At 52.8% G+C, this 23,637-nt stretch overlaps 2 protein-coding genes across 2 annotated transcripts; both read left to right on the forward strand.

Annotated features, from left to right (window-relative positions):
• The first annotated feature begins 1,134 nt into the window (after positions 1 to 1,134).
• LOC105490049 (ankyrin repeat domain 39) lies at positions 1,135 to 18,971 on the forward strand. Its single transcript, XM_011755285.2, has 5 exons — positions 1,135 to 1,292; positions 6,463 to 6,566; positions 7,304 to 7,507; positions 12,574 to 12,749; positions 18,838 to 18,971. The coding sequence occupies exons 1-4, from the start codon at positions 1,193 to 1,195 to the stop codon at positions 12,715 to 12,717; spliced, it is 552 nt and encodes a 183-aa protein (XP_011753587.2). The 5' UTR covers positions 1,135 to 1,192; the 3' UTR covers positions 12,718 to 12,749; positions 18,838 to 18,971.
• Positions 16,274 to 23,455, forward strand: LOC105490050 (ankyrin repeat domain 23). Its single transcript, XM_011755287.3, has 9 exons — positions 16,274 to 17,426; positions 18,838 to 18,984; positions 19,149 to 19,274; positions 20,492 to 20,617; positions 20,866 to 20,964; positions 21,054 to 21,152; positions 21,290 to 21,388; positions 21,559 to 21,657; positions 21,740 to 23,455. Exons 1-9 carry the CDS (start codon positions 17,400 to 17,402, stop codon positions 21,833 to 21,835), a joined length of 918 nt encoding a protein of 305 aa, XP_011753589.1. The 5' UTR covers positions 16,274 to 17,399; the 3' UTR covers positions 21,836 to 23,455.
• The last annotated feature ends 182 nt before the right edge of the window (positions 23,456 to 23,637 follow it).

Here is a 23,637-nt window from a genome sequence, read left to right on the forward strand (position 1 = left end):
TTTCTAAACCAGTCAGGCCGTGGAAGTGAGGTCTCCCCTGTACACTTGATCGTGGCTTGAGCAGGCAGCTGCCTGGGTTTTAACTGGGAATTGAGAAGGCTGGGGTCTGCTGAGGAGCACGCTGCGCGGGTTCACGGTCTGCAGACGGCCGCCCAGAGGGTTTTGATCGTGAAGACCGATTCGGTAAACTCGGCGCCCACTGTGGGGCCAGGGGGTTCTACACAAACCAAGGCCCTGCCCCTGCCCTTGAGGTAGAGCTACAAGCAGGAGAAGTTGTGGCCACCAGCCCCTTGCTGGACTTGTAAGGAAGAGCGGGGTACGGGGACGAGACCTTTCCAGCCGTCACTTTGCCGCTGTCTCGGGGGCAGTCGGCCTTGGCCCAGGGTGGTGCCAGGAAGAGGGGGTAAAGACCGCGGAGCGCGCCCCGGCGCGATGGCTCACGCCTGTAATCCCAGCACTCCGGGAGGCCGAGGCGGGCGGATCACGAGGTCAAGAGATCGAGACCACCCTGGCTAACACGGTGAAACCCCGTCTCTACTAAAAATACAAAAAATTAGCCAGGCGTGGTGGCGGGCGCCTGTAGTCCCAGCTACTCAGGAGTATGACGCAGGAGAATCGCTTGAACCCGGGAGGCGGAGGCTGCAGTGATCCGAGATCGCGCCACTGCACTCCAGCCTGGGTGACAGAGCCAGACTCGGTCTCAAAAAAAAAAAAGAGACCGCAGAGCGTGTGGCGCCTCCCTGCCCTAGCGGCCCGGCGGGACTAGAGGCGGTAAAGAGAGGAGCCAGAGAGGTCGCTGGAGGGCTGGGTCATGGCGAAGGTAACTGGAAAGCTCCCGACCGGACCCAGCCGCCTCATCCCCACAAGGCATCCCCGGCAAGGCCAGGCGGCCTAAAGGCCTTCCCGCGGCGCGCCGCTCCGGGAACCCAGCGCCTCCGCTTAGCCTCTGACGCCCTCGCGCGGCCGCCTCGGGGCATGGCCCGGCGCAACAAGCCCCGCCCTACCTCTGCAATTGGTTCTCGAGCTAAGGCCTAGGCGTTTGATTGGTAGGTTTTGGCGAGGAGGCGGGACTAGGAAGACAGCCGCGGACGCCAGGCAGCCAGATCCCGGACGCGGGGCGGGCCCTGCGTCCGCCCCTCCCGCCGAGGCCGCGCGTGAGACCCGGGGCAGGTCGGCTGGCGCCGGGGCCGTGATGGCGACGCCGAGGCCCTGCGCGGATGGGCCCTGCTGCTCGCAGCCCAGCGCGGTGCTCGGCGTACAGCAGACGCTGGAGGAGATGGACTTCGAGAGGGGTGAGGCGGCCGCGCGGCCCTGGTGGCTCTCCCCAGGCCCCGGCCCAAGGAGGAGGCGCGGGGCCGAGGAGAGGCGGGTGAACTGGGCCCCGAGAGCGTGGGGCCTGGTGCGGGAGGGCGGGCGGGACTCGTGGTTCCCGCGTACTGAGAGCCTGCCAGGGCCTCTCACTAGCTCAGCCAGCAGACACCTGTTTCGCGGGCGGCGGGGAAGCCGAGACACTGGTTTCCAAAACCCTCCCGAGTGGCGGGGGACGACCTCCCCTGGGAGACGCAAGCCTGCTCAGGTGTGGGAGAGAGGGGCCGGGGGGCAGAATCTGCACCTGGGGCATTGCACCCCCGAGGGGCTGCAGGCCTGGGGGCTGCGCGGTGAAGGAGGGCACTGGCCCTTGTTTGGCCCCGGGTGCCAGGCAGCCTGCATGCTTTAGAGATGGCAAGAACTTCGCACGGGTATCCTTCGAGGCAGGGCACGGTATCTCATCTGTGGGACCCAGAGAGATAACACGTTTGGCCCAGATTATACAGAGATTATGGTGGCAATAGGAACGGAGGAAGGCGGGAAAGCAAGGTGCTTCTTCTGAGTGTTGGGAGCCATTGTGCTACTGTGCTGTGTCGGCTACCCGTGCGGATGCAGCCCTCGATTGCCACTGCTGTGCAAGCATTCTCATGGAACCCTTCCTTTACCATGGTTCTGGCACCTGCCCACTTCCCTCCGCCCCTCCCACCACTGTCCTCTGCACTGCTGAAGTGGTTGCCTCAAGAGGGTCTTTCCGCTCCCACGATTGCCCTCCTACAGGGTTTTCTACTCTCACATAGCAGCCAGAGCGGCTTTTTGAATATTAGAAATCAGATCATTCCTTGTTATGGCCTACAAAGCTCTGTAGACCCACCCCTGCCGCCTCTACTTCTCTCCCTCATTTTATTTCTCATGCTTTTCTTCTCCCAATCACTACGCCGCAGCCACACTAGTCTTGTTTTGGTGTCTCAAATATGCAAGACCTTTTCCTGAGTGAAGGCCATTGGACTTCTTGTCCCGTCTCCTCCGAATGAACTTCCTACAACCGTTAAGCTAGCTGATGCTTTTCTTCAGATCCCAGCTCCAATGGCATCTCCTCAGAAACCCTCCCTAAACACCGTAGTTCTCAACTGGGGACAGTTCTGCCCTTTAAGGGACTTGGGGAATGTCTGGAGACATTTTGGGTTGTCACAGGCGGGAGGGTGCTACAGGTGTGTAGTAGGTAGAGACAAGGGATGCTATATACATGGTACAACGCACAGGACAGCTCCCTACAGTAATCATCCGGCCCATAAATGTCAATAGTGCTGTTAAGAAGTAAACATTGCATTATCCAAAGTTAGGCCAGTTACTCTGATGTATCCATCATCTTGCTTGTTTGTTTTGTTTTTTTGAGACAGAATCTCCCTCTTTTGTTCAGGCTGGGGAGCAGTAGCGCAATCTTGGCTCGCTGCAACCTCCGCCTCCTGGGTTCAATTGATTTTTCTACTCTCCTGAGTATCTGGGATTACAGGCGTGTGCTACCATGCCCGGCTAGTTTTTGTATTTTTAGTAAAGATGGGTTTCACCATATTGGTCAGGCTGGTCTCAGAACTCCTGACCTCATGATCCGCCTGCCTTGGCCTCCCAAAGTGCTGGGATTACAGGCGTGAACCACCGCGCCCAGCATCTTGCTTTCATAAAAACCAATTTTTACTGCAAATAATTTCCTCATTTTTTTTGTGAAGACAAACAAATACATTCTTTAAAACATTAATGGCAAGAGTGTGTTTGATAAGCCAATTTTAGGTACTTTTGTCACCAATAAAAGAAACTGTGTGAGATTTGTGGATCCACTTCACTAGAGATTTGTTAATCTGCTTCGCTGTAGTAACCCTTTTACTGCCCATATGTATCCCATAACATTGTGTTGTAAAACTCATATATGCAATAAAATTTATTTTTAAAGTAAAAACAAAAAACAAAAAAAAAACTATCTTAACAAAAGAAAAGGTACATGTTCTTGGTTGGGAAGACTTAATAACATAGGAATATCACCTCTCCTACAAATAATATTAACTTTAATACATTTTATAAAAAATTTACTTTTTTTTTTTGAGACTGAGTTTTGCTCTTGTCATCCAGGCTGGAGTGCAGTGGCGCAATCTCGGCTCACTGCAACCTCTGCCTCCCAGGTTCAAGTGATTTTCCTCCCTCAGCCCTACCGAGTGGCTGGGATTACAGGTGCCTGCCACCACGCCTGGCTAATTTTGTATTTTTAGTAGAGACGAGGTTTCACCATGTTGGCCAGGCTGGTCTCAAACTCCTGACCTCAGGTGATCCGCCCACCTTGGCCTCCCAAAGTGCTGGGATTACAGGCGTGAGCCACTGTGCTTAGCCTTTATAATCTTACATTATTTTGTTTGCTTACTGATTTATTATCTATTTCCTACATGTGGAAAAGATGCTTATCTATTTTGTTTTGCGGACTTTTTTTATTTTTAATCTTTTTCAGAGACAAGGTCTCACTGTTGCTTAGGCTGGTCTTGGATTCCTGGTCTCAAGCGATCCTCCTTCCTCAGCCTCCCAAAATGATGAGGATTATAGGCATGAGCCACCATGCCCAGCCTGTTGTGTGAATTTTTTTTTTTTCAAGTCATACCGACTTTCTGGGTTTATTTTCCTTTCCATTTTATTGTGCCTGTATGTATTATGCCTCTTCTCCCATTGTATCCAGTTCCTCTGTCTCTTTTTTTTTTTACCTTTTTTTTTTTTTTGAGATGGAGTCTCAAGAAAAACAACCACTGCTTCCCGGGTTCAAGCGGTTCTGCCTCAGCCTCCCAAGTAGCTGGGATTACAGGCACTCACCACCATGCCCGGGTAATTTTTTTGTATATTTAGTAGAGATGGGGTTTTACCATGTTCGCCAGGCTAGTCTTGAATTCCTGACCTCAAGTGATCTGCCCGCCTCGGCCTCCCAAAGTGCCGGGATTACAGGCGTGAGCCACCGCACCCAGCCTTTTTTGAACTTCTATTAGATATATGTTGGTACATTGTCTTCCATGTTTCTTTACCACTCTTTAATATTTTTCTGCAACACAACAAAAAAAACTCATAGGCCAATATCCCTAATGAACATAGATTTAAAAATCCTCAATAAAAATAGTATCAAACCGAATTTAGTGGCACATTAAAAATATCATTGACTGGCCGGGTGTGGTGGCTCACGCCTGTAATCCTAGCACTTTGGGAGGCTGAGGTGGGTGGATCACAAGGTCAGGAGTTTGAGACCAGCCTGGCCAAGATGGTGAAACCCCGTCTCTACTAAAAATATAAAAATTATCCGGGCTTGGGCCGGGTGCGGTGGCTCACGCCTTAATTCCAGCACTTTGGGAGGCCGAGACGGGCGGATCACAAGGTCAGGAGATCGAGACCATCCTGACTAACACGGTGAAACCCCGTCTCTACTAAAAATACAAAAAATTAGCCGGACGTGATGGCAGGCGCCTGTAGTCCCAGCTACTCGGGAGGCTGAGGCAGGAGAATGGCGTGAACCCGGGAGGTGGAGCTTGCAGTGAGCTGAGAATCCACCACTGCACTCCAGCCTGGGAGACAGAGTGAGACTCCACCTCAAAAAAAAAAAAAAAGTTATCCAGGCTTGGTGGCCTGTGCCTGTAATCCCAGCTACTCAGGAGGTTGAGGCAGGACAATCACTTGAACCTGGGAGGTGGAGCTTGCAGTGAGCCAAGATTGTGCCACTGCACTCCAGCCTGGCGACAGAGCGAGACTCCGTCTCAAAGAAGAAAAAAAAAGATATATATACACATATGTATATATAAGTCACCATAATATTTTTCTGTTTATCATTTTGTACTGCATTTTGGGTGAATTCCAAATCACTAATTCTCTTTGACTGGGTCTGCAGTACTCTTTGACCCATCTATTGTTGCTTTGTTTCAGTGAGTCTGTTTTTTAATTTATCAGCTTTCCTGTTTCAGATCTGGCCGTTTTGTTTTTCCTCATGTTCTGTTGATTTGCAGATTCTATCCCTTTGTCTCTCTGAACGCCTTCAATGTTGCTGTTAAAAGGCCTTTTTTGGATTGCGCAATAATGGCTCACTTTGGAGGCGTGTTCCCACTTGCATTTGCTGCTTGTTGTCTGTGGCCACGCCACCCTGAACTCCCTGAATCCCCCTCATCTCACCTGTATTTGCTGATTGTCTCTTAGGGCAGCAGATTGCTTCTTGTTTTGCGACTTTCAGTCTTTGTGCTCACCAGGGAGATTCTCTTCTGTGGGAGATTGTCACCCTGTCTCGGCAGCTTCTGGAGGCGTCATTACATATATTTATTTTATTTTATTTTATTTTATTTATTTATTTATTTTGAAACGGAGTCTCGCTCTGTCGCCCAGACTGGAGTGCAGTGGCGCAGTCTCGGCTCACTGCAAGCTCCGCCTCCTGGGTTCCCACCATTCTCCTTCCTGCCTCAGCCTCCCGAGTAGCTGGGACCACAGGCGCCGCCACCTCGCCCGGCTAATTTTTTGTATTTTTAGTAGAGACGGGTTTTCACCGTGTTAGCCAGGATGGTCTCGATCTCCTGACCTCATGATCCGCCCGCCTTGGCCTCCCAAAGTGCTGGGATTACAGGCGTGAGCCACCGCGCCCGGCCGATATTTTTAAAAAGTTGTTTCTGGCCGGGCACAGTGGCTCACGCCTGTAATCCCAGCACTTTGGGAGGCCGAGGGAGGTGGATCACTTGAGGTCAGGAGTTCAAGACCAGCCTAACCAACATGGTGAAACCCTGTCTCTACCAAAAATACAAAAAATTAGCCGGGCATATTGGTGGGTGCCTGTAATCCCAGCCCGACCTGAATTTCACTCTAGATCCAAACATTTTAAACATTACTTCATCCAGCACTGCTGTGTTAGAAGTGGGATGGAGATGTCTGTGTCCACCCAGTTCTACTGTCCTCATGAGACGTGCCCCTGTCTGTCTTGTTCACAGCTAAGTCACCAGCATTCAGAACAAACCTCAACACAGAGGAGGTGCTCGGTTGGTATTTGTTGAAGGGATGAATATTCTTCACTTTATAGACAAGAAAACTGAGGTCACGAGGCAGAGCAAACACTGAAACTCCCAGTCATCAGCATCATTCGGTCCTTTGGTTGACTTTCTGCAGGAATCTGGTCGGCAGCCCTGAATGGAGACCTGGGCCGAGTGAAGCATTTAATCCAGAAGGCTGAGGACCCGAGTCAGCCCGACTCAGCCGGCTACACTGCACTGGTGAGCTAAAGAGGAGCACAGGGTCAGGAGACAGAAGCGTTAACTCAGGAGACACCTGCTCCATGAGGAGGGGGATCAATGGTTAACTTTTACCTCCTCCCTCCCTTTCTTCTCTTCCAGCAAAATTTCTCTTTTTAAGCATCATGTGAACCTGGATTTTTTAAATTAGTGTGAGAGCTTTACATCAGTGATTTAGGTTTTGTTTTGTTTTGTTTTGAGATGCAGTCTCGCTCTGTTACCCAGGTTGGAGTACAGTGACGTGATCTCAGCTCACTGCAACCTCCGCCTCCCAGGTTCAAGCGATTCTCCTGCCTTAGCCTCCCGAGTAGCTGGGACTACAGGTACTTGCCACCACATCCAGCTAATTTTTGTATTTTTAGTACAGATGGGTTTTCACCATGTTGGCCAGGCTGGTCTCGAACTCCTGACTTCAGGTAATCCACCTGCCTCAGCTTCCCAAAGTGCTGGGATTATAGATGTGAGCCACTGCACCCAGCCAATGATTTAGTTTTATTTTCGTAACAATTCTGTGAGATAGGAATGATCATTTTCCCCATTTTTCAGTTGAATAAACTCAGGTTAGGCATCAGAAGCTTGCCCAGGTCACACGACTGCTGGGGGTGGAACCTGAGATGACTCCAAGCCCCTCGCTGCAGGGGGGGCATGCTCTCACCTCTCCACCACCATTGTCCCCTGCCTGGCTTCTCCCATCTGATCTCGGTCTCTGTTCCCTGCAGCACTATGCCAGCCGCAATGGGCACTATGCTGTGTGCCAGTTCCTGCTGGAAAACGGAGCTAAGTGTGATGCCCAGACCCACGGGGGTGCCACTGCTCTGCACCGAGCCAGCTACTGCGGGCACACTGAAATCGCACGGCTCCTGCTATCACATGGGTCCAACCCCAGGGTGGTGGATGACGACGGCATGACCAGTCTGCATAAGGTGGGCCCATTCCCCCTTCCAAAAATGTTGTTTCCTTGAAGTTATAACATGTTCATGTAGAAAACATGGGGAAAACAGGAAATCAGAGAGAAGACAATTAAAATCATTTGTAATCCCCTTGCTCATCTGTCGTCACTTTAGGACTAATGGATAATTCTCCAGCCTTTTTTTCTGAGCGTGTAAATTAAAATGTACTGTGGCACTTTAGTTTTCTTTCCCTTAGAGACATGGCATGCAGCCTTCTCCATATAGTTTTCTGAAACTTATGCATACTCTTGCCTGTCCCTGTAGTCCACTTGCTATATGTTAGCTGGAGTGATCATTTAATTAAACTCTTTTCTAGCTGGAAATACCTACACATGGTGAACAATCTGAAGAGTCAACAAGGGCATGCCATGAAAGCGAGTTTCCCTCCTACCCAGCTCCTCATTCCTCAGCCTTCTAGGCCCATCCTTTGAGGCATTCACTTTACCGATTGTTTTTCCTTTTTTGTGAGGAATGGGGTCTCACTGTGTTGCCCAGGCTGGTCTCAGACTCCTGGGCTCAACTGATCCTCCTGCCTCTGCCTCCCTAAGTGCTGAGATTGCAGGTGTGAGCTACCCTGCTCGGCCACTTTACTGAGTTTGCAGGCACCTTTGAGAGGTGGTCTGTGCATGTGTGGCATATGTGTGTAAATCATATATATGTGTAAATCTAGTCCCCTCTTGCCCCTTTGATTTTCTCCTGGAGCGATGGTTTAAAGCAGTTCTGATCATGCCACACCCCCACTTGGAGTCCTTGAGGCTTTGCTTTCTCCAGGTCTGTGAGTTATTGTGAAGGTTTCCTGGGGTTTGCTCCTGCTCCCTTCTCCAGTTTTTTTTTTTTTTTTTTTTTTTGTCTTTTTTGTCTTTTTTCCCCACCCCTCCAGTTTTCTCCTGAGCTCTTATCCCCTGGTGTGTTGCACTCAGAGGCCCTACTAATCATTTTTCTTTTTTCTTCTTCTTTTTTTTTTTTTTTTTTTTTAAGACAGGCTCTCGCTCTGTCACCCAGGTTGGAGTGCAGTGGCATGATTACAGCCCACTGCAGCCCCGACTTCCTGGGCTTGAGTGATCCTCCCACCTCAGCCTCCTGAGTAGCTGGGACTATACATGCCTGCACCACCATGACCGGCTATTTTATTTTATTTTATTTTAGAGACAGGGTCTCACTTTTTCACCCAGGCTGGAGTACACTGGCACGATCACAGCTCACTTGTAGCCTCGACCTCCTGGGCTCAAGCAATGCTCCCACCTCAGCCTCCCAAGTAGCTGGCACTACAGGCACATGCCACCATGCCTGGCTAATTTTTGTAAAAACAGCTTCACCACATTGCCCAGGCTTTTAAAATAATTATTATTAGTAGTAGAGACAGGGTCTGTCACTATCCTCGACTCCTGAGCCCAAGCAGTCCTCCCAAAGTGTTGGGATTACAGGTGTGAGCTACCATATCCAGCCATTTTAATTTTCTGGAACCTACTACTCTGTCCCCCCAGAGCCATATATAACGAGTTATCCCCTGTCTGGGTACCTCTGCCCTCGCGTTTTTTATCTGACTTGTTTCTACCCTTTTTTGTGGATCTCGGCTTATATATCACACCCCACGAGAGCCTTTCCTGATCCCTAGACATGGTTAGCTCACTTGGATGTATGCCTAGCTGTACGTACCATGGACTCAACTTTTCCTAATTCTTCTACCCCTGGAATTCCCTGTTTGGGGTCTGCGTGTCTCAGTAGAAACAGCTGGGGCTTTGCCCTGTTTAAATTGTTGTAGCTGGGCTGGGTGCAAAGCTCACACCTGGAATCCCAGCACTTTGGGAGGCCACAGCAGGCCGACTGCTTGAGTCCAGGAGTTCGAGGCCAGCCTGGGCAACATGGCAAAACCCATCTCTACTAACAATACAAAAATTAGGCCGGGCATGGTAGCTCACACCTGTAATCCCAGCACTTTGGGAGGCTGAGGCGGGCAGATCATCTGAGGTCGGGAGTTCAAGACCAGCGTGGCCAACATGGAGAAACCCCATCTCCACTAAAAATGCAAAATTAGGCAGGTTGGTAGCACGTGCATGTAATCACAGCTACTCGGGAGGCTGAAGCAGGAGAATCACTTGAACCCGGGAGGCGGAGGTTTCAGTGAGCCGAGACTGCACCCTTGCACTCCAGCCTGGGCAACAAGAGCGAAACTCCGTCTCAAAAAAAAAAAAAAAAAAAGGCCAAGTGTAGTGGCACACACCTGTAATTCCAGCTACTTGGGAGACTGAGGCATGAGAATCACTTGAATCCGGGGGGTGGAGGCTCTAGTGAGCTGAGATCGTGCCACTGGGCTCCAGCCTGGGTGGCACAGAGATACCCCGTCTCAAAAAAAACCCAAAAAAACATTGCAGGCTTAGCACTTAGCACAGGTGCCCAGTGAATACATGCTGAGTGAACAGCTGAATGTTGGGTTTTTTAAAAAATCCTTGCCAATTGGATAGACAGATTGTTTTTAATGATGTTGCTCAGACATTTTACTGCTACAACTCACATGACGGATGTAAACAGCCAGGATGCTGTTGGGGGTATACCTGGCTAGTGTTACCGTAGTTAGGTGCATCTCCATCCCTTTTTCTGTCATGCAGATAATGCAAATGTGAGATATGTGCATTTTTGTTTATCGTGTTTTTGTTTTTGTTTTGTTTTGTTTTTTTGAGATAGAGTCTCCTGTTGCCCAGGCTGGAGTGTAGTGGCACAATCTCAGCTCACTGCAACCTCTGCCTCCCGGGTTCAGGTGATTCTCCTGCCTCAGCCTCTCAAGTAGCTGGGATTACAGGCACGCACCACCATGCCGGGTTAATTTTTTGTATTTTTAGTAGAGACAGAGTTTCACCATATTGGCTAGGCTGGTCTCGAACTCCTGACCTCAGGTGATCCACCTGCCTCGGCCTCCCAAAGTTCTGGGATTACAGGCATGAGCCACAGCACCCGGCCTGTGTATGTGTCTTTTAAAACGATTCGCAAACATTCATATTTTATTTTTTGTAAACATTATTTGGGATGCATCTCACAACTGCTGACAACATCCCACTGCCTGAATTAAGGCAGCAGAATTGAGAGCTTTGTGTCTACTCAGGAGGACCAGCTGAGTAAAGATTTGGATTCAAATTTGGGAGGGTGGTTGCCACTAGTGTTAATTTTGATACCTCTCAAAAGCCCCTGGAGTCTATCAATTTGTCTGTTGGGAGGAGTAGGAAATAATAGTGGTTCACAGAGTTATTAAGAGTCCAGGAAAACCTGGTTTAGAATCCCAGGTGGCCACGTTAGCCTTGTGGCTTTGGGCATTTATTAAGCCTAAATTTCTTCATCTGTAAAATGGGAATAATGATGATTCTTGCCTGTGAGGGCTATTGTGAAAGTTAAATAAGATAATCTATGTAGATCAACTTAACTCTATTATTTTTTGGAGGAGGTAGGTTAGAAACTGGCATCCGGATTGGGGTTTCTGCCTTAGAAGAAGAGAACATAGGGAACTAAGCCTCAGTCTTTCCCTGCCTGTCTCAGAGTTTCCTGTCCAGGAACTTTGGCTCATGCCTGTAATCCCAGCACTTTGGGAGGCTGAGGTGGGAGGATAGCTTGAGTCCAGGAGCTCGAGACCGGCCTGGGCAACATGGCAAGACCCTGTCTCTATTTATTTTTATTTTTATTTTTTGAGATGGAGTCTCGCTTTGTCGCCCAGGCTGGAGTGCAGTGGCTCACTGCAACCTCTGCCTCCCAGGTTCAAGCGATTCTCATGCCTCAGCCTCCCGAGTAGCTGGGATAACAAGCACATGCCACCACGCCTGGCTAATTTCTGTATTTTTAGTAGAGATGAGGTCTCACCGTGTCGGCCAGGCTAGTCTCGAACTCCTGACCTCAAGTGATCTGCCCACCTCAGCCTCCCAAAGTGGGATTACAGGCATGAGCCACTGCACCCGCCCTGTCTCTATTTTTAAAAATTCAAAATAAATAAATTTTTTAAAAAAGTTTAGCTAAGTGTAGTGGTGCACGCCTGTAATCTCATGTAATCTCAGCTGCTTGGGAGGCTGGGGCAGGAGGATCGTTTGAGCTCAGGAGTTGCAGACTACAATGAGCTATAATGGCACTACTGAACTCCAGCCTGGCCAACAGAGTGAGACCCTGTCTCTCAAACGCAAACTACTGAACTCCAGCCTGGCCAACAGAGTGAGACCCTGTCTCTCAAACTCAAACTACTGAACTCCAGCCTGGCCAACAGAGTGAGACCCTGTCTCTCAAACGCAAACTACTGAACTCCAGCCTGGCCAATAGAGTGAGACCCTGTCTCTAAAACGCAAAGTAAAAATTAAAAAATACAAGAAAATAAATGAATAAAAGTTCCTAAAGGGTGGGGGCCATGTCTGGTGCCTCCTGTGCCCACAGTGCACAGACCCTGTAGGTGATGTGTGCAGGCTTGTGAGCGATGCCTGGAGATACAAGGTGCTGTATTCGTTTTTAATGTGTAGGTCTGGCCAAAGACAGTTCGCAAAGGACACAAGAAAGAAAAACTCAGGCTAACTGTGAGAATGGCACTGGGATACTCCACAGATCAGTATAAAGTCATTGGGATTTGGTAGGAATTAGAAGAAATCTACTCAAACAGCCATGTCTCTGTTTCCATGAGGCCTCTTTTTTTTTTTTTTTTGAGTTGGAGTCTCGCTCTGTTGCCCAGGCTGGAATGTAATGGCGCGATCTTGGCTCACTGCAAACTCCACCTCCCGGGTTCAAGTGATTCTCTTGCCTCAGTCTCCTGAGTAGCTGGGATTACAGGCACATGCCACCACACTCGGCTGATTTTTGTATTTTTAGTAAAGATGGGGTTTCACCATGTCAGGATGGTCTCGAACTCCTGACCTAGTGATCCGCCTACCTCGGCCTCCCAAAGTGCTGGGATTACAGGCGTGAGCCACCGCACCCCGAGAGGCCTCTTTTTTAGAAGGAAGAAGCCCCTGAAAGTGGAACAAGAAAGAGCAGAGCCCAGTGCGGGGTATGCCCTTTGATTGCAGCCTCTCTCTCCACAGGCTGCTGAGAGGGGTCACGGGGACATCTGCTCCCTCCTCCTGCAACACAGCCCAGCCCTGAAGGCCGTCCGGGACCGAAAGGCACGGCTAGCATGTGACCTGCTGCCCTGCAACAGTGACCTGCAGGACCTGCTATCCAGCTGAGCCGCCACCCTGTCTCCAGCTGCCTTTAAAGGGTACACAGACCAGTTCTCCATGCCCCTGCCTTGGTCAGCATCCATGCTGCTGGGCAGGGAAATGAGGCCAGACGACCCAGGAAGAGCCCCAGTCTGGTCACTCTGGAAGCGAGGGAGGAGATCTGGTGTGGCTAAAAGTGTTTAAGCCCGGGCAGATGATCATATTCTAAATTAGTTCATATGAGACATCTATTCATTTGGAAAAAAATAAAGTGATATCCTTACCTCATCCCACACACAAAGATAAATTACAAGATTAAATATCTAAATATAAAAACACAAAACTATGTAAGTATTAGAAGAAAATAGGGACTATGTGAGAAGCTGCTTTCTAGCTGCATGTCCTTGGGAAAAGTCACTGTAGCTGTCTGCCCCTCCGTTTCCTCTTCTGTACAGGAGTGGTCATCATAGGGCCTGCCCCAGAGTCACTGTGGGACGAGGTGAGTGCGCACTGGGAGAGCCCTCGAGAGAGGGCCTGGCACGTGGCAGGCAGCCTGAGGGAGGCCCACTTCCCCAGCGCCTCATCAGCACTTTGCTCATATACCATGATTCCATTCATTGTGACAGTCCAACAGGAGAAAAGTGCTGTTTCGTTTTTCATTGCTGGCTACAGTGAGGTTGAGCGCCTGTGTCTGCTGTGAGCCGCCTACCCATGCCAGTTTCAGAAATGCTGCTTAGTCACAGGAGTGTTTCTATTCTAGATCCTGATCCTTTGTTCTATAGATGTACATTTAATTTTTTCCCTTTTTGTCTTTTATGCTCTGTTTCTTCATGTCCATTCGTGGGGATTGGTACAGTCACTGTAGATGGCAGTTTGACAGTATCTATTTAAATGAGCAGAGCCAGTACTTTGATTTCTGTGTAGCTATTAGAGAGATGTTCTTCCATGGTTACAAAGATGTTTATTTACAGGAGCATTTACAAATATGTGCATTGGAGCATGGAGTGCAACGTTAAAAAAAAGAGAGAACCGCTGGGCGCGGTGGCTCTCGCCTGTAATCCCCGCACTTTGGGAGGCCGAGGTGGGTGGATCACGAGGTCAGGAGATGGAGACCATCCTGGCTAACACGGTAAAACCCCGTCTCTACTAAAAATACAGAAAAATTAGCCGGGCGTGGTGGCGGCACCTGTAGTCCCAGCTACTCGGGAGGCTGAGGCAGGAGAATGGCGGGAACCCGGGAGGCGGAGCTTGCAGTGAGCCGAGATCGTGCTACTCACTCCAGCCTGGGCGACAGAGCGAGACTCCGTCTCAAAAAAAAAAAAAAAAAAAAAGAATGTGATTGCCTCTCAGCCTTTTGGCTAAGATCAGGTATAAATGTATGGATCTATAAGTGGATGTAGGCCAGGAGCGATGGCTCACACCTGTAAGCCCAGCACTTTGGGAGGCCGAGGCAGGAGGATCACCTAAGGTCAGGAGTTCCAGACCATCCTGGTTAACACAGTAAAACCCTGTCTCTACTAAAAATACAAAAAATAGCTGGATGTGGTGGCAGGTGCCTGTAATCCCAACTACTCTGGAGGCTGAGGCAGGAGAATCGCTTGAACCCGGGAGGTGGAGGTTGCAGTGAGCTGAGATTGTACCATTGCACTCCAGCCTGGGCAACAGAGTGAGACCCTGTCTCAAAAGAAAAATGTGGATGTGCATCCACAAAATGCACAGAGCGGAAGCAGGAGGGGGGCTGTTAAACTGCCAGCCGTGGTTTCTCCTGGGCCATGTGGCAAGAGAGGGAGTCAAGGAGGTCCTGAGCCTTCTATTTATGTTTGAACTTTTTATAAGGAATGTTTTTTCCTTTCTTGTTCAACATACTGTTTCTGGCTTTTTTTCTTTCTTTCTTTTTTTTCTTTTTTTTTTTTTGAGACTGAGTCTCGCTCTGTCCCCCAGGCTGGAGTGCAGTGGCGCAATCTCGGCTCACTGCAAGCTCCGCCTCCCGGGTTCACGCCATTCTCCTGCCTCAGCCTCCCGAGTAGCTGGGACTACAGGAGCCCGCCACCGCGCCTGGCTAACTTTTTGTGTTTGTAGTAGAGACGGGGTTTCACCGTGGTCTTGGTCTCCTGACCTTGTGATCCACCCGCCTCGGCCTCCCAAAGTCTTTCTTTCTTTTAAGTCAGAGTTAATACCAGTCATATGAGACAACCAATGGGTTTTCTATTGAGAATTTCCCTGAAGCTTGTGGGTGTAAAACGACGCTCCTCCAGTGCCACGGGCTGAGGGGTATTTGTGAGTTGAAGTGGACAGTGGTGGCCAGCCTTACTTTTTCTTGGTTTTTTGCACTCATTTTACTTTTTTTTGAGACCGAGTCTCACTCTGTCATCCAGGCTGGAGTGCAGTGGTGTGATTTTGGCTCACCACAGCCTCCACCTTCTGGGATCAAGTGATTCTCGTGCTTCAGCCTCCCAAGTAGCTGGGACTACAGGCATCTGGCTAATTTTTATATTTTTAGTAGAGACGGGGTTTCACCATGTTGGCCAGGCTGGTCTCGAACTCTTGACCTCGGGTGATCTGCCCGCCTTAGCCTCCCAGAGTACTGGCATTCCAGGCGTAAGCCACCACGCCCAGCCCCTTTGCCGTCATTTTAAATGACTCTTTTCCTCCTCATAACCAAAAGCAAGGAAGAGGCTGGGCGTCACCTGAGGTCAGGAGTTCGAGACCAGCCTGACCAACATGGAGAAACCCCATCTCTACTAAAAATACAAAATTAGCCAGGGTGGTGGCACTCGCCTGTAACCCCAACTACTTGGGAGGCTGGAGCAGGAGAATCACTTGAACCCGGGAGGTGGAAGTTGCAGTGAGCCAAGATCGTGCCATTGCACTCCAGCCTGGGCAACAAGAGCGAAACTCCCATCTCAAAGAGAAAAAAAAAGCAAGGAACACCTTTGTCTGAGAAAAGCACCCGAAATTTAGCCTAAGAACTAAGTTTTTGGCTGGGCGCGATGGCCCAAGCCTGTAATCCCGGCACTCTGGGAGGCTGAGGCAGCCGAATCATGAGGTCAGGAGTTCAAGACCAGCCTGGCCAACATGGTGAAACCCCGTCTCTACTAAAAATATAAAAAATTAGCTGGGCATAGTGGTGGGTGCCTGTAATCCCAGCTACTCGGGAGGCTGAGGCAGAAGAATTGCTTGAACCCAGGAGGCGGAGGTTGCAGTGAGCTGAGATCGTGCCACTGCACTCTAGCCTGGGCGACAGAGTGAGATTCCATCTAAAAAAAAAAAAAAAAGAAAGAAACAAAAATAACTGAGTTTTCTTTTCTTTTTATGTTTTTTTTTCTTCAGACAGAGTCTCACTATGTCACCAGGCTGGAGTGCAGTGGCGCGATCTCAGCTCACTGCAACCTCCGCCTCCCGGGTTAACGCCATTCTCCTGCCTCAGCCTCCCGAGTAGCTGGGATTACAGGTGCCACCACCTCGCCCGGCTAGTTTTTTGTATTTTTAGTAGACGGGGTTTCACCATGTGGGCCAGGATGGTCTCGATCTCTTGACCTCGTGATCCGCCCACCTTGGCCTCCCAAAGTGCTGGGATTACAGGCGTGAGCCACTGCGCCGGGTCAAGAACTGAGTTTTCTAAGAAAGCTCTGCCTTTCCCTGAGTTCTCTGAAGATGTGGAAGCCCTTCTCAGAGGCCAGTTCTTTGGGAGCTGGGCAGCCATCTGGGGCCTGTGGCCGTCCTTGGCCGCGGTTCTCCCTCCCATGCCCTGGTCTTCTCTGCTCAGGCTGCTGTGATTCTGGGGTCTTCTTTACTGGCTGATATCCTTGCAAAGGCCAAGGCGGAGTTCAAGGTCCAGCTGGGTGAAGGGCATGCCTGGCTTCCTGAGAATTAGAAATGGTGACTGGTGACTTGAGGCACATTGCTCTGCGGCTGGATTTCATGGTTACTATTCCATCCCGGGACCTGGCGCGGCTCAGTCTCCCCTTTCCTGTGGCTGGAAGGGCACGCTTCGTCCCCGGAGAGCGTCTGGTAGGGGCCTATGGAAGGGCGCGGAGGACTTCCAGAGGCCGGAGGACAGGCGCCAGGCTTGAATCCAGGGCTGGGGCAGCTGCCATGTGCTCTCAGAGCGCTGGGGGAGGAGCGGGGGAGCCCGAGGGCAAGAAACCCACAGCACAGGGAAGGGCAGCCTTGAAACTGCAAGTTGGGAGATCACGGTTTCCTCGCGTGGCCACCACAAGGGCTGAGGCTGTAGGCTGGCCGCTCCTGCCCCTCCTGACCACCCCTTCAGGTTTCCAGTCTCCTTGCTCAGCCACCCAGGCTGGGCTTTCAGGTTCGCAGGCAGCCAGCCCTACAACATGGAGGCCAGGCTGGGCTTGCTTCAGGAGTGGCATCTAAACTTAGGAGAGGGGAACACATTTCACCCCAATCTGCGCTAGCAGCATGTTGGTTAAATGGCCCCTGAGTAGGTGTGGGGCATAGCAGAGGTGCAGGAGTGGGTGTCCGAGAATGTAGCCAACTCATGTCCAAACAGCTCCTTTTCCTTTCCCCAGTGGGCTGCATTCCCAGACTGGTATTTTGGTTGGTGTGACAGAGTCCCAGAGTCATCCGGCCCAGGTGCAAGTCCCTGGGCCAGTCCTCTGTCCACCCCCGCCCACCCCCAGGCGCTCCTATAAAGGGCTGAGCAGTTCAGCTCTTCTCACTGGGGGGTGTAAGGAACAGGGGGGACCATGGACTTCATCAGCATTCAGCAGTTGGTAAGGATGTGGGACGGAGGTGGGAGGCACCCTGGGACCGGCTGGATAGGAGGAGACTGGCTAGAGGAGGGCTGGCAGCTTCTTTCTGTGGTGTGAGGGTCAAGTCTTAGGTGCAAGGAAGCATGCATTTCTTTTATAAAAATCGGTATTTTTTGAAATGGAGTCTTGCTAGGTTGCCCAGGCTGGCCTTGAAGTCCCAGGCTCAAGCGATCCTCCCACCGGGGCCTCCTGAGTAGCTGGGACTCCAAGTGTGTCCCACCACAGCCAGCTGGGCGTGCAGTTCTTTCTGGTGTGTCTGCTCGGTTCTCATGGGAGGTGAGGGGGGATAGGGAACAAGAGGTCGTCAGTGGGAAAGAAGACATGAAAATCCTTGAGTTCAGTGAGTTTTGCCCTGGATGGATGGTGATGGCAAAAGAGGAACAGGAAATGCAGGTTACTTTGGAAGATGCGAGTGTAGCCGTGGTGGTCGCCGTGGTGGTGGTAGCTCAGCTTAAGCACCATGATAGTTGTTGCTCTGGAAATGGCCAGAGGGCCTGGCTGCCTTGGGGATGGGGAAGGTGCTCTTGCGCTCCCTGGGCAGTGAGAGACAGTGATGCTTAGGGATGTCGGTTTGGGTGAGGAGGGGCCCGGAGGGTGTGAGGCCCAGCAAGCCCCTCTGGGCTGGAGGCCCCAGCCTGGTGCAGCCTCTGCTGGGAGGCAAATGGCAGGGAAGTGTTAGGTTGCTAGAGTTCTTTAGAAGAAATATGGTTCTACCTGGCTGGAAAGTCCTAGGATCTGTTACCCTATCATTCCAGCCTGTTCTTTCCCCACATGCTGATTCCTCCCGAACTCCTGAGGTGGGGCAGTGGGAGGAAGCATGGATGTTTGCTACAGGCTTTGCCCCAGGAACAGGCCCCAATAACTCACAACCTTCCCAGCTCATTAGGCAAGTGCCTAAAAGTGTTTGAGCTTAAATGTTGCTTCAAAAGGAGCCAATAACTGAACCCAGGCATTTAGAATTTTGCCCGGCGGGGGCTTCTCCTCTGTCCCTCTGAGCTTGGAGTCAGGTGGCAGTCAGTATGATCTGGGAGAAATCTTAAGGACAACAACATGGGGGAAGCTAAGGTGTCATCTGCCCTGAGGCTACCTGGGCACACGCCCAGCAGTATAAATAGATTGTGGCCTCATGTCCCCCCAGCTGTGTTCCTGCTGACAGGAGCAGGGTAGGTGGGGATCGGCTGACACGCAGCACCCACGGGGTGAGGGAGCTGGCCAGCACTCTGGACCGCTGGGGCTTTGAGGCCGACTCCCATCCCGGGCAGCAGCCTTGTGACATTGGCCCTTAGCAGACAGCCCCCTGGTACTCCACAGCTCTGCTTTCTAAGGGCTCCTCCAGTTTTCCCAACTCGGTACTCATATCCTGTTCCTACAGGTAAGTGGAGAAAGAGTTGAAGGGAAGGTGTTGGGATTTGGACGTGGACTTCCTGACCCTGGAGCCTGGCCTACTGACTGGAGGAGGGGCCCCCAAGAGGCTGTGGCCCGGGAGCAGCTGAAATTGGAAGAAGAGAAGAAGAAGAAAGTGAGAGACGGGCAGGGGCGGGGGCTAATCCCTGAGGCTGGCTGAGCAGTGAGGCCTGGAGGGACTCTGGTGGGGCAGCCTGGGCAGCTGGTGTCTGCTGTCGGCAGGGCAGAGAGATCTTGACCAGCGGCTGGTGACTGGCACGGTCTTGTCTTCTGCCCCAGCTTGAAAGATTTAACAGTTCCAGATTTAATCTGGATAACCTGGCTGACTTGGAAAACTTGGTTCAAAGACGGAAAAAGCGACTGAGACACAGAGTCCCCCCCAGGAAACCCGAGCCCCTGGTTAAGGTGAGTGGGAGGTCAGGGCTGGGGCATGCCAACGCCAGGGCTCCAGTTCCAGACGGAGAGCTTGGGGAGGAGTGGGCACTGCAGGCCAGGACCACACAGCTGGCACCTGGGGAGCCCCTGAAATCCATTCCAGAGCCTCCGGGGATGTGTCCGCCAGAGATGCCATAACAAAGTCCCACAGCCTGGGCAGCCTCAACAGCAGGTGTGTGTCACCTCACAGTCCTAGGGGCTGGAAGGCTGAGAGGAAGGTGTTGGCGAGGCTGGTTCCCTCTGGGCAGGGAGGGAAATCCCTTCGTGCCTCTCCGGCTTCTGGTGGATGCTGGTGATCTTTGGCGTTCCTAGACTCTTGCCTTCATGTTCGCTGGGTGTTCTGCCCGTGTGCACGCCTGTCTCCACGTGTCCCCCCACCCCTTTTTTGTTGTTGAGACGGAGTCTCACTCTGTTGCCCAGGCTGGAGTGCAGTGGCGTGATCTCAGCTCACTGCAAGCTCCGCCTCCCGGGTTCACGCCATTCTCCTGCCTCAGCCTCCCAAGTAGCTGAGACTACAGATGCCCGCCACAACGCCCGGCTAATTTTTTGTATTTTTTAGTAGAGATGGAGTTTCACCGTGTTAGCCAGGATGGTCTCGATCTCCTGACCTCATGATCAGGAGGTGATTAGCCGGGCATGGTGGCAGGCACCTGTAGTCCCAGCTACTTAGGAGGCTGAGGCAGGAGAATGGTGTGAACCTGGGAGGTGGAGCTTGCAATGACCCAAGATTGCGCCACTGCGCTCCAGCCTCAGCCTCCCAAAGTGCTGGGATTACAGCCGTGAGCCACTGCACACGGCCCACATGTCCCCTTTCGTGACACCAGTCACACTGGATTAGAGCCCACCTTAACGCAAGTCGTACCAGTGAGGGACCCACCGTACTGCGGCGTGACCTCATCTTGAACTAATTCCATCCTCAGTGACTCTGTTTCCAAATAAGGTCACATTCTGAGGTACCTGGGGTTAGGACTTCACATGAATCTTGGGGAGATACAAGTCAATCGATAACACACACACAGTCTATTCAATCTCCTGGGGTGGGATTAGAATAAGAAACTGCATTAGTACAAGCCAGCAGTGTTCCTCGGTCAGCTGCGTGGGACCCGTGGGCCAGGCCGGTGGAGCTGTGACCTCTTGGGCACCTGCGGCCTTCGGGAGTGATTTGGTCTTGTCTTCAACTGACCCAGCCACAGCCCCAGGCCCAGGTGGAGCCTGTGGACCTGGAGATGTTCCTGAAGGCAGCTGCTGAGAACCAGGAGTCCCTGATTGACAAATACCTGACAGACGGAGGGGACCCCAGTGGCCATGACAAGGTAGCACAGGTGGGGTGAGTCGGCTGGCAGCAGCTGCAGTTGCAGGAGCGCTGCCTTCAGTGTGTTCAAGTCCTGGCCTAGGAGGCTACAGGGATTTTCACTTTCATGGGCATGAATCCAGTGATGCCTCCAGAGGGCGGGGAGGAAGCAGCAATTCCATTCAGGGACCTGGCCCTGGGAAGGGGACGGCGTGGGGTCTCCAGGGTTAGCTGCACTCCCTCTGCCTAATCTCCCATCTCTGCCCCCAGCTCCACCGCACCGCCTTGCACTGGGCCTGTCTGAAGGGTCACAGCCAACTGGTGAACAAGCTGCTGGCGGCAGGTGCCACCGTGGACGCGCGGGACTTGGTAAGGATGGGGAAAAAGGCCCAGCCTCTGGTCCACGCCCGGTTTCGCATCCCAGCAGCTCTGAGTGCTTGGGTGCTTTTGTTTTGCAGCTGGACAGGACACCCGTGTTCTGGGCCTGCCGCGGAGGACATCTGGACATCCTCAAACAGTTGCTTAACCAGGGAGCCCAGGTCAACGCCCGGGACAAGGTGAGGGGCACGGTGCTTTGGGGGCCTGTCCGGAACACAGGAGCAGACGCTGTTCCTGGAGAAGAGAGCACGTGTAGTCCCATGGGTTGGGCAGGGCTCGCCAATCCACACCCAGCACTGACCCCCACTTCTCTCAGATTGGGAGCACCCCCCTGCATGTGGCAGTACGCACCCGGCACCCCGACTGCCTGGAGCACCTCATCGAGTGTGGCGCCCACCTGAACGCACAGGATAAGGTAAGGCAGGCGCTTCGTCTTTTCCCGCTTGGGAGCTCCAGAGGGGCAGGGACTGAGGAGCCCCAGCCGGGACCAGAGGTGCTGTGTGCTTGGGGACGGCAGCCCTGACCTGCCCGCATGAGGAGGGCAGCACGCAGACACAGGAGCTTGACCGCCTGCCTTCTCAGCAGGAAGGGGACACGGCTCTGCACGAGGCCGTGCGGCATGGCAGCTACAAAGCCATGAAGCTGCTGCTGCTCTACGGGGCCGAGCTGGGGGTGCGGAACGCGGTGAGTGTGGGCGCAGCCCTGGCTCCTGTCCTGAGGGCGGGTGGAGCGCCTGCAGGGGACTGACCCACACCGTTGTTCCCAGGCCTCCGTGACCCCGGTGCAGCTGGCTCGAGACTGGCAGCGCAGCATCCGGGAGGCCCTGCAGGCCCACGTGGCCCATCCCCGCACCCGGTGCTGACCCTGACCGCAGCCCGGGTCTTGTGCACCTGCCACCATTCCATCCCATGCCCAGCCCCCGCGTCTGTGCCTCTGTGGTTCCTGCCCTCAGCCCCGGTTCCTGCCTCTGGGGTCTGTGCCTCCTCAGCAGCCCTTGCAGAACTGAGTGGTGGCACCGGGCCCTGCAGGCAGAGAGAGGGGCCTCCCTGGCTTCGACTGTCAGGGTAGCCGCGTTCCCTCCCAGGGCTGGAGCAGAGGACCACGAGGCAGCAGAAAGCGCGGGTCCAGACGAGGGCCAAGAAGGGGAGGAGAGTGAGGGCCAAGACCGGAGCCCGAAGGGAGCAGTCCCAGGCTGGAGCCACCCGGGGCTGGGTCTGGGAATCCTCAGTGTCCACTTGTCCCAGGTTAGGGGCTTGCCTTGCTCTCCCCAGGGCCAGTCTCTGCAGGTGGGGACTCAGCCTGGGGCCGGCAGATGCCATCCAGGATGTACAAGGGGCAGCCCAGGCAGGCCGTGCAGGGTCCGGGCCTGTCTGCAGCTGGTGGATGCCCATGGGCAAGGCTTTCTCCCGGGATCCCATTCCTGTCAGTAGCAACCCTGGCAGTGTCTGGAGCAGCTCCAGACAACGTTGGTCGTAGGGACTCTGGAGGTGGGTTCTGGCCGTCTGAGGTCTCAACAGGTTTGAGGCCCCACAGCGACAGAAGTCCAGGACCCACTAGGTTGCCTCAGAAGTCCTAAGACTGATGAGCTGGAGCACGTGTTTGAGAAGCCTTGTACCCACGGTGCACTGGCCCTGGTCAGGCCGGCCTGGCACACTGTCGCCTGCAGGCGGCGCTCATGGGGAAGTGCCTGGGCACCGGGGGTTGCTTGTGGCCCACCCAACTCTTGGGGCGGTGGCCCGTAACCCGTTTGCCTGAGGCTCTTATGTCCCTGGTACTGGAGCTTGAGCTCTTGCCTGGAACCCTGCAGCTGCACCCACCCTGCTTGATCCCACTTGAGAGGCCAGGACACCGAGGGACTCTGAACCCAGCCCACAGGGAAGCAGGGGGAGGTGAAGCCCTCCCCCCACCCCGCGCCGGCCCTTCCCATCCCTTCCCTGCTCTCTGGTGGTCTAAGGACCCAAGCTCCCTAGACTTCTTCCTTTTCCGCTGTCTGTACGTTTCAGATTACACCAGTGTAGACCTGTACTGCTGGCGGGGCTGGGCCCCTGAACGCCAGAAAGTGAATCTTAGCAAGCTCTGCCCTAAACTGAGAACCATGTGCTGAGGGAAGGGCTGAAAGGTGAAGGCTCAGCCTCCCTCACATGGGTCCCGGGTTACATTAGGTACCGGGCTGATAGGCATTTGGCCATGCTTCTTTTTAAGTCTGCCTTTGGTGGCCTTCTCAGGCCCACAACAAGGCTGTTGTTACGAAGTGGAAAAGCTGACCAGTGCTCCACACTCGGGGCACATACCTTTCCATGAGCAGCTCCTGCCCTGTGGCGACAGAGCCAGCGTGCACCAGACGCTGGTGCCACGGCGAAGCAGGCGTTCAAGACCACGGAGAAGACAAATCCTCATCTAGAAATGAGGACACCTCAGTGACAAACACCCCTTTTTATACCGATCAGTATCTTCTGTTCATTAAAACGGGCTATCCATTACAGCCTAGTTGTCTTTCCTGGGCTGAGAGGAGCCCATGCTTCAATCACCAGGGACTGTCTGCTAGGGCCCAGGCCTGTTAGCCATGCCGGCCGGCAGCAAGCGGCAGGAGTGCAGAGTGGGCAGGATGCGGGGTCCTAGCACTAGGCTCTTGTGCTTAATGCATCTCTGCTCGCTGACGACAAG

Source organism: Macaca nemestrina, chromosome 13 (genome assembly GCF_043159975.1).
Source record: "Macaca nemestrina isolate mMacNem1 chromosome 13, mMacNem.hap1, whole genome shotgun sequence".
NCBI lineage: Eukaryota > Metazoa > Chordata > Mammalia > Primates > Cercopithecidae > Macaca > Macaca nemestrina.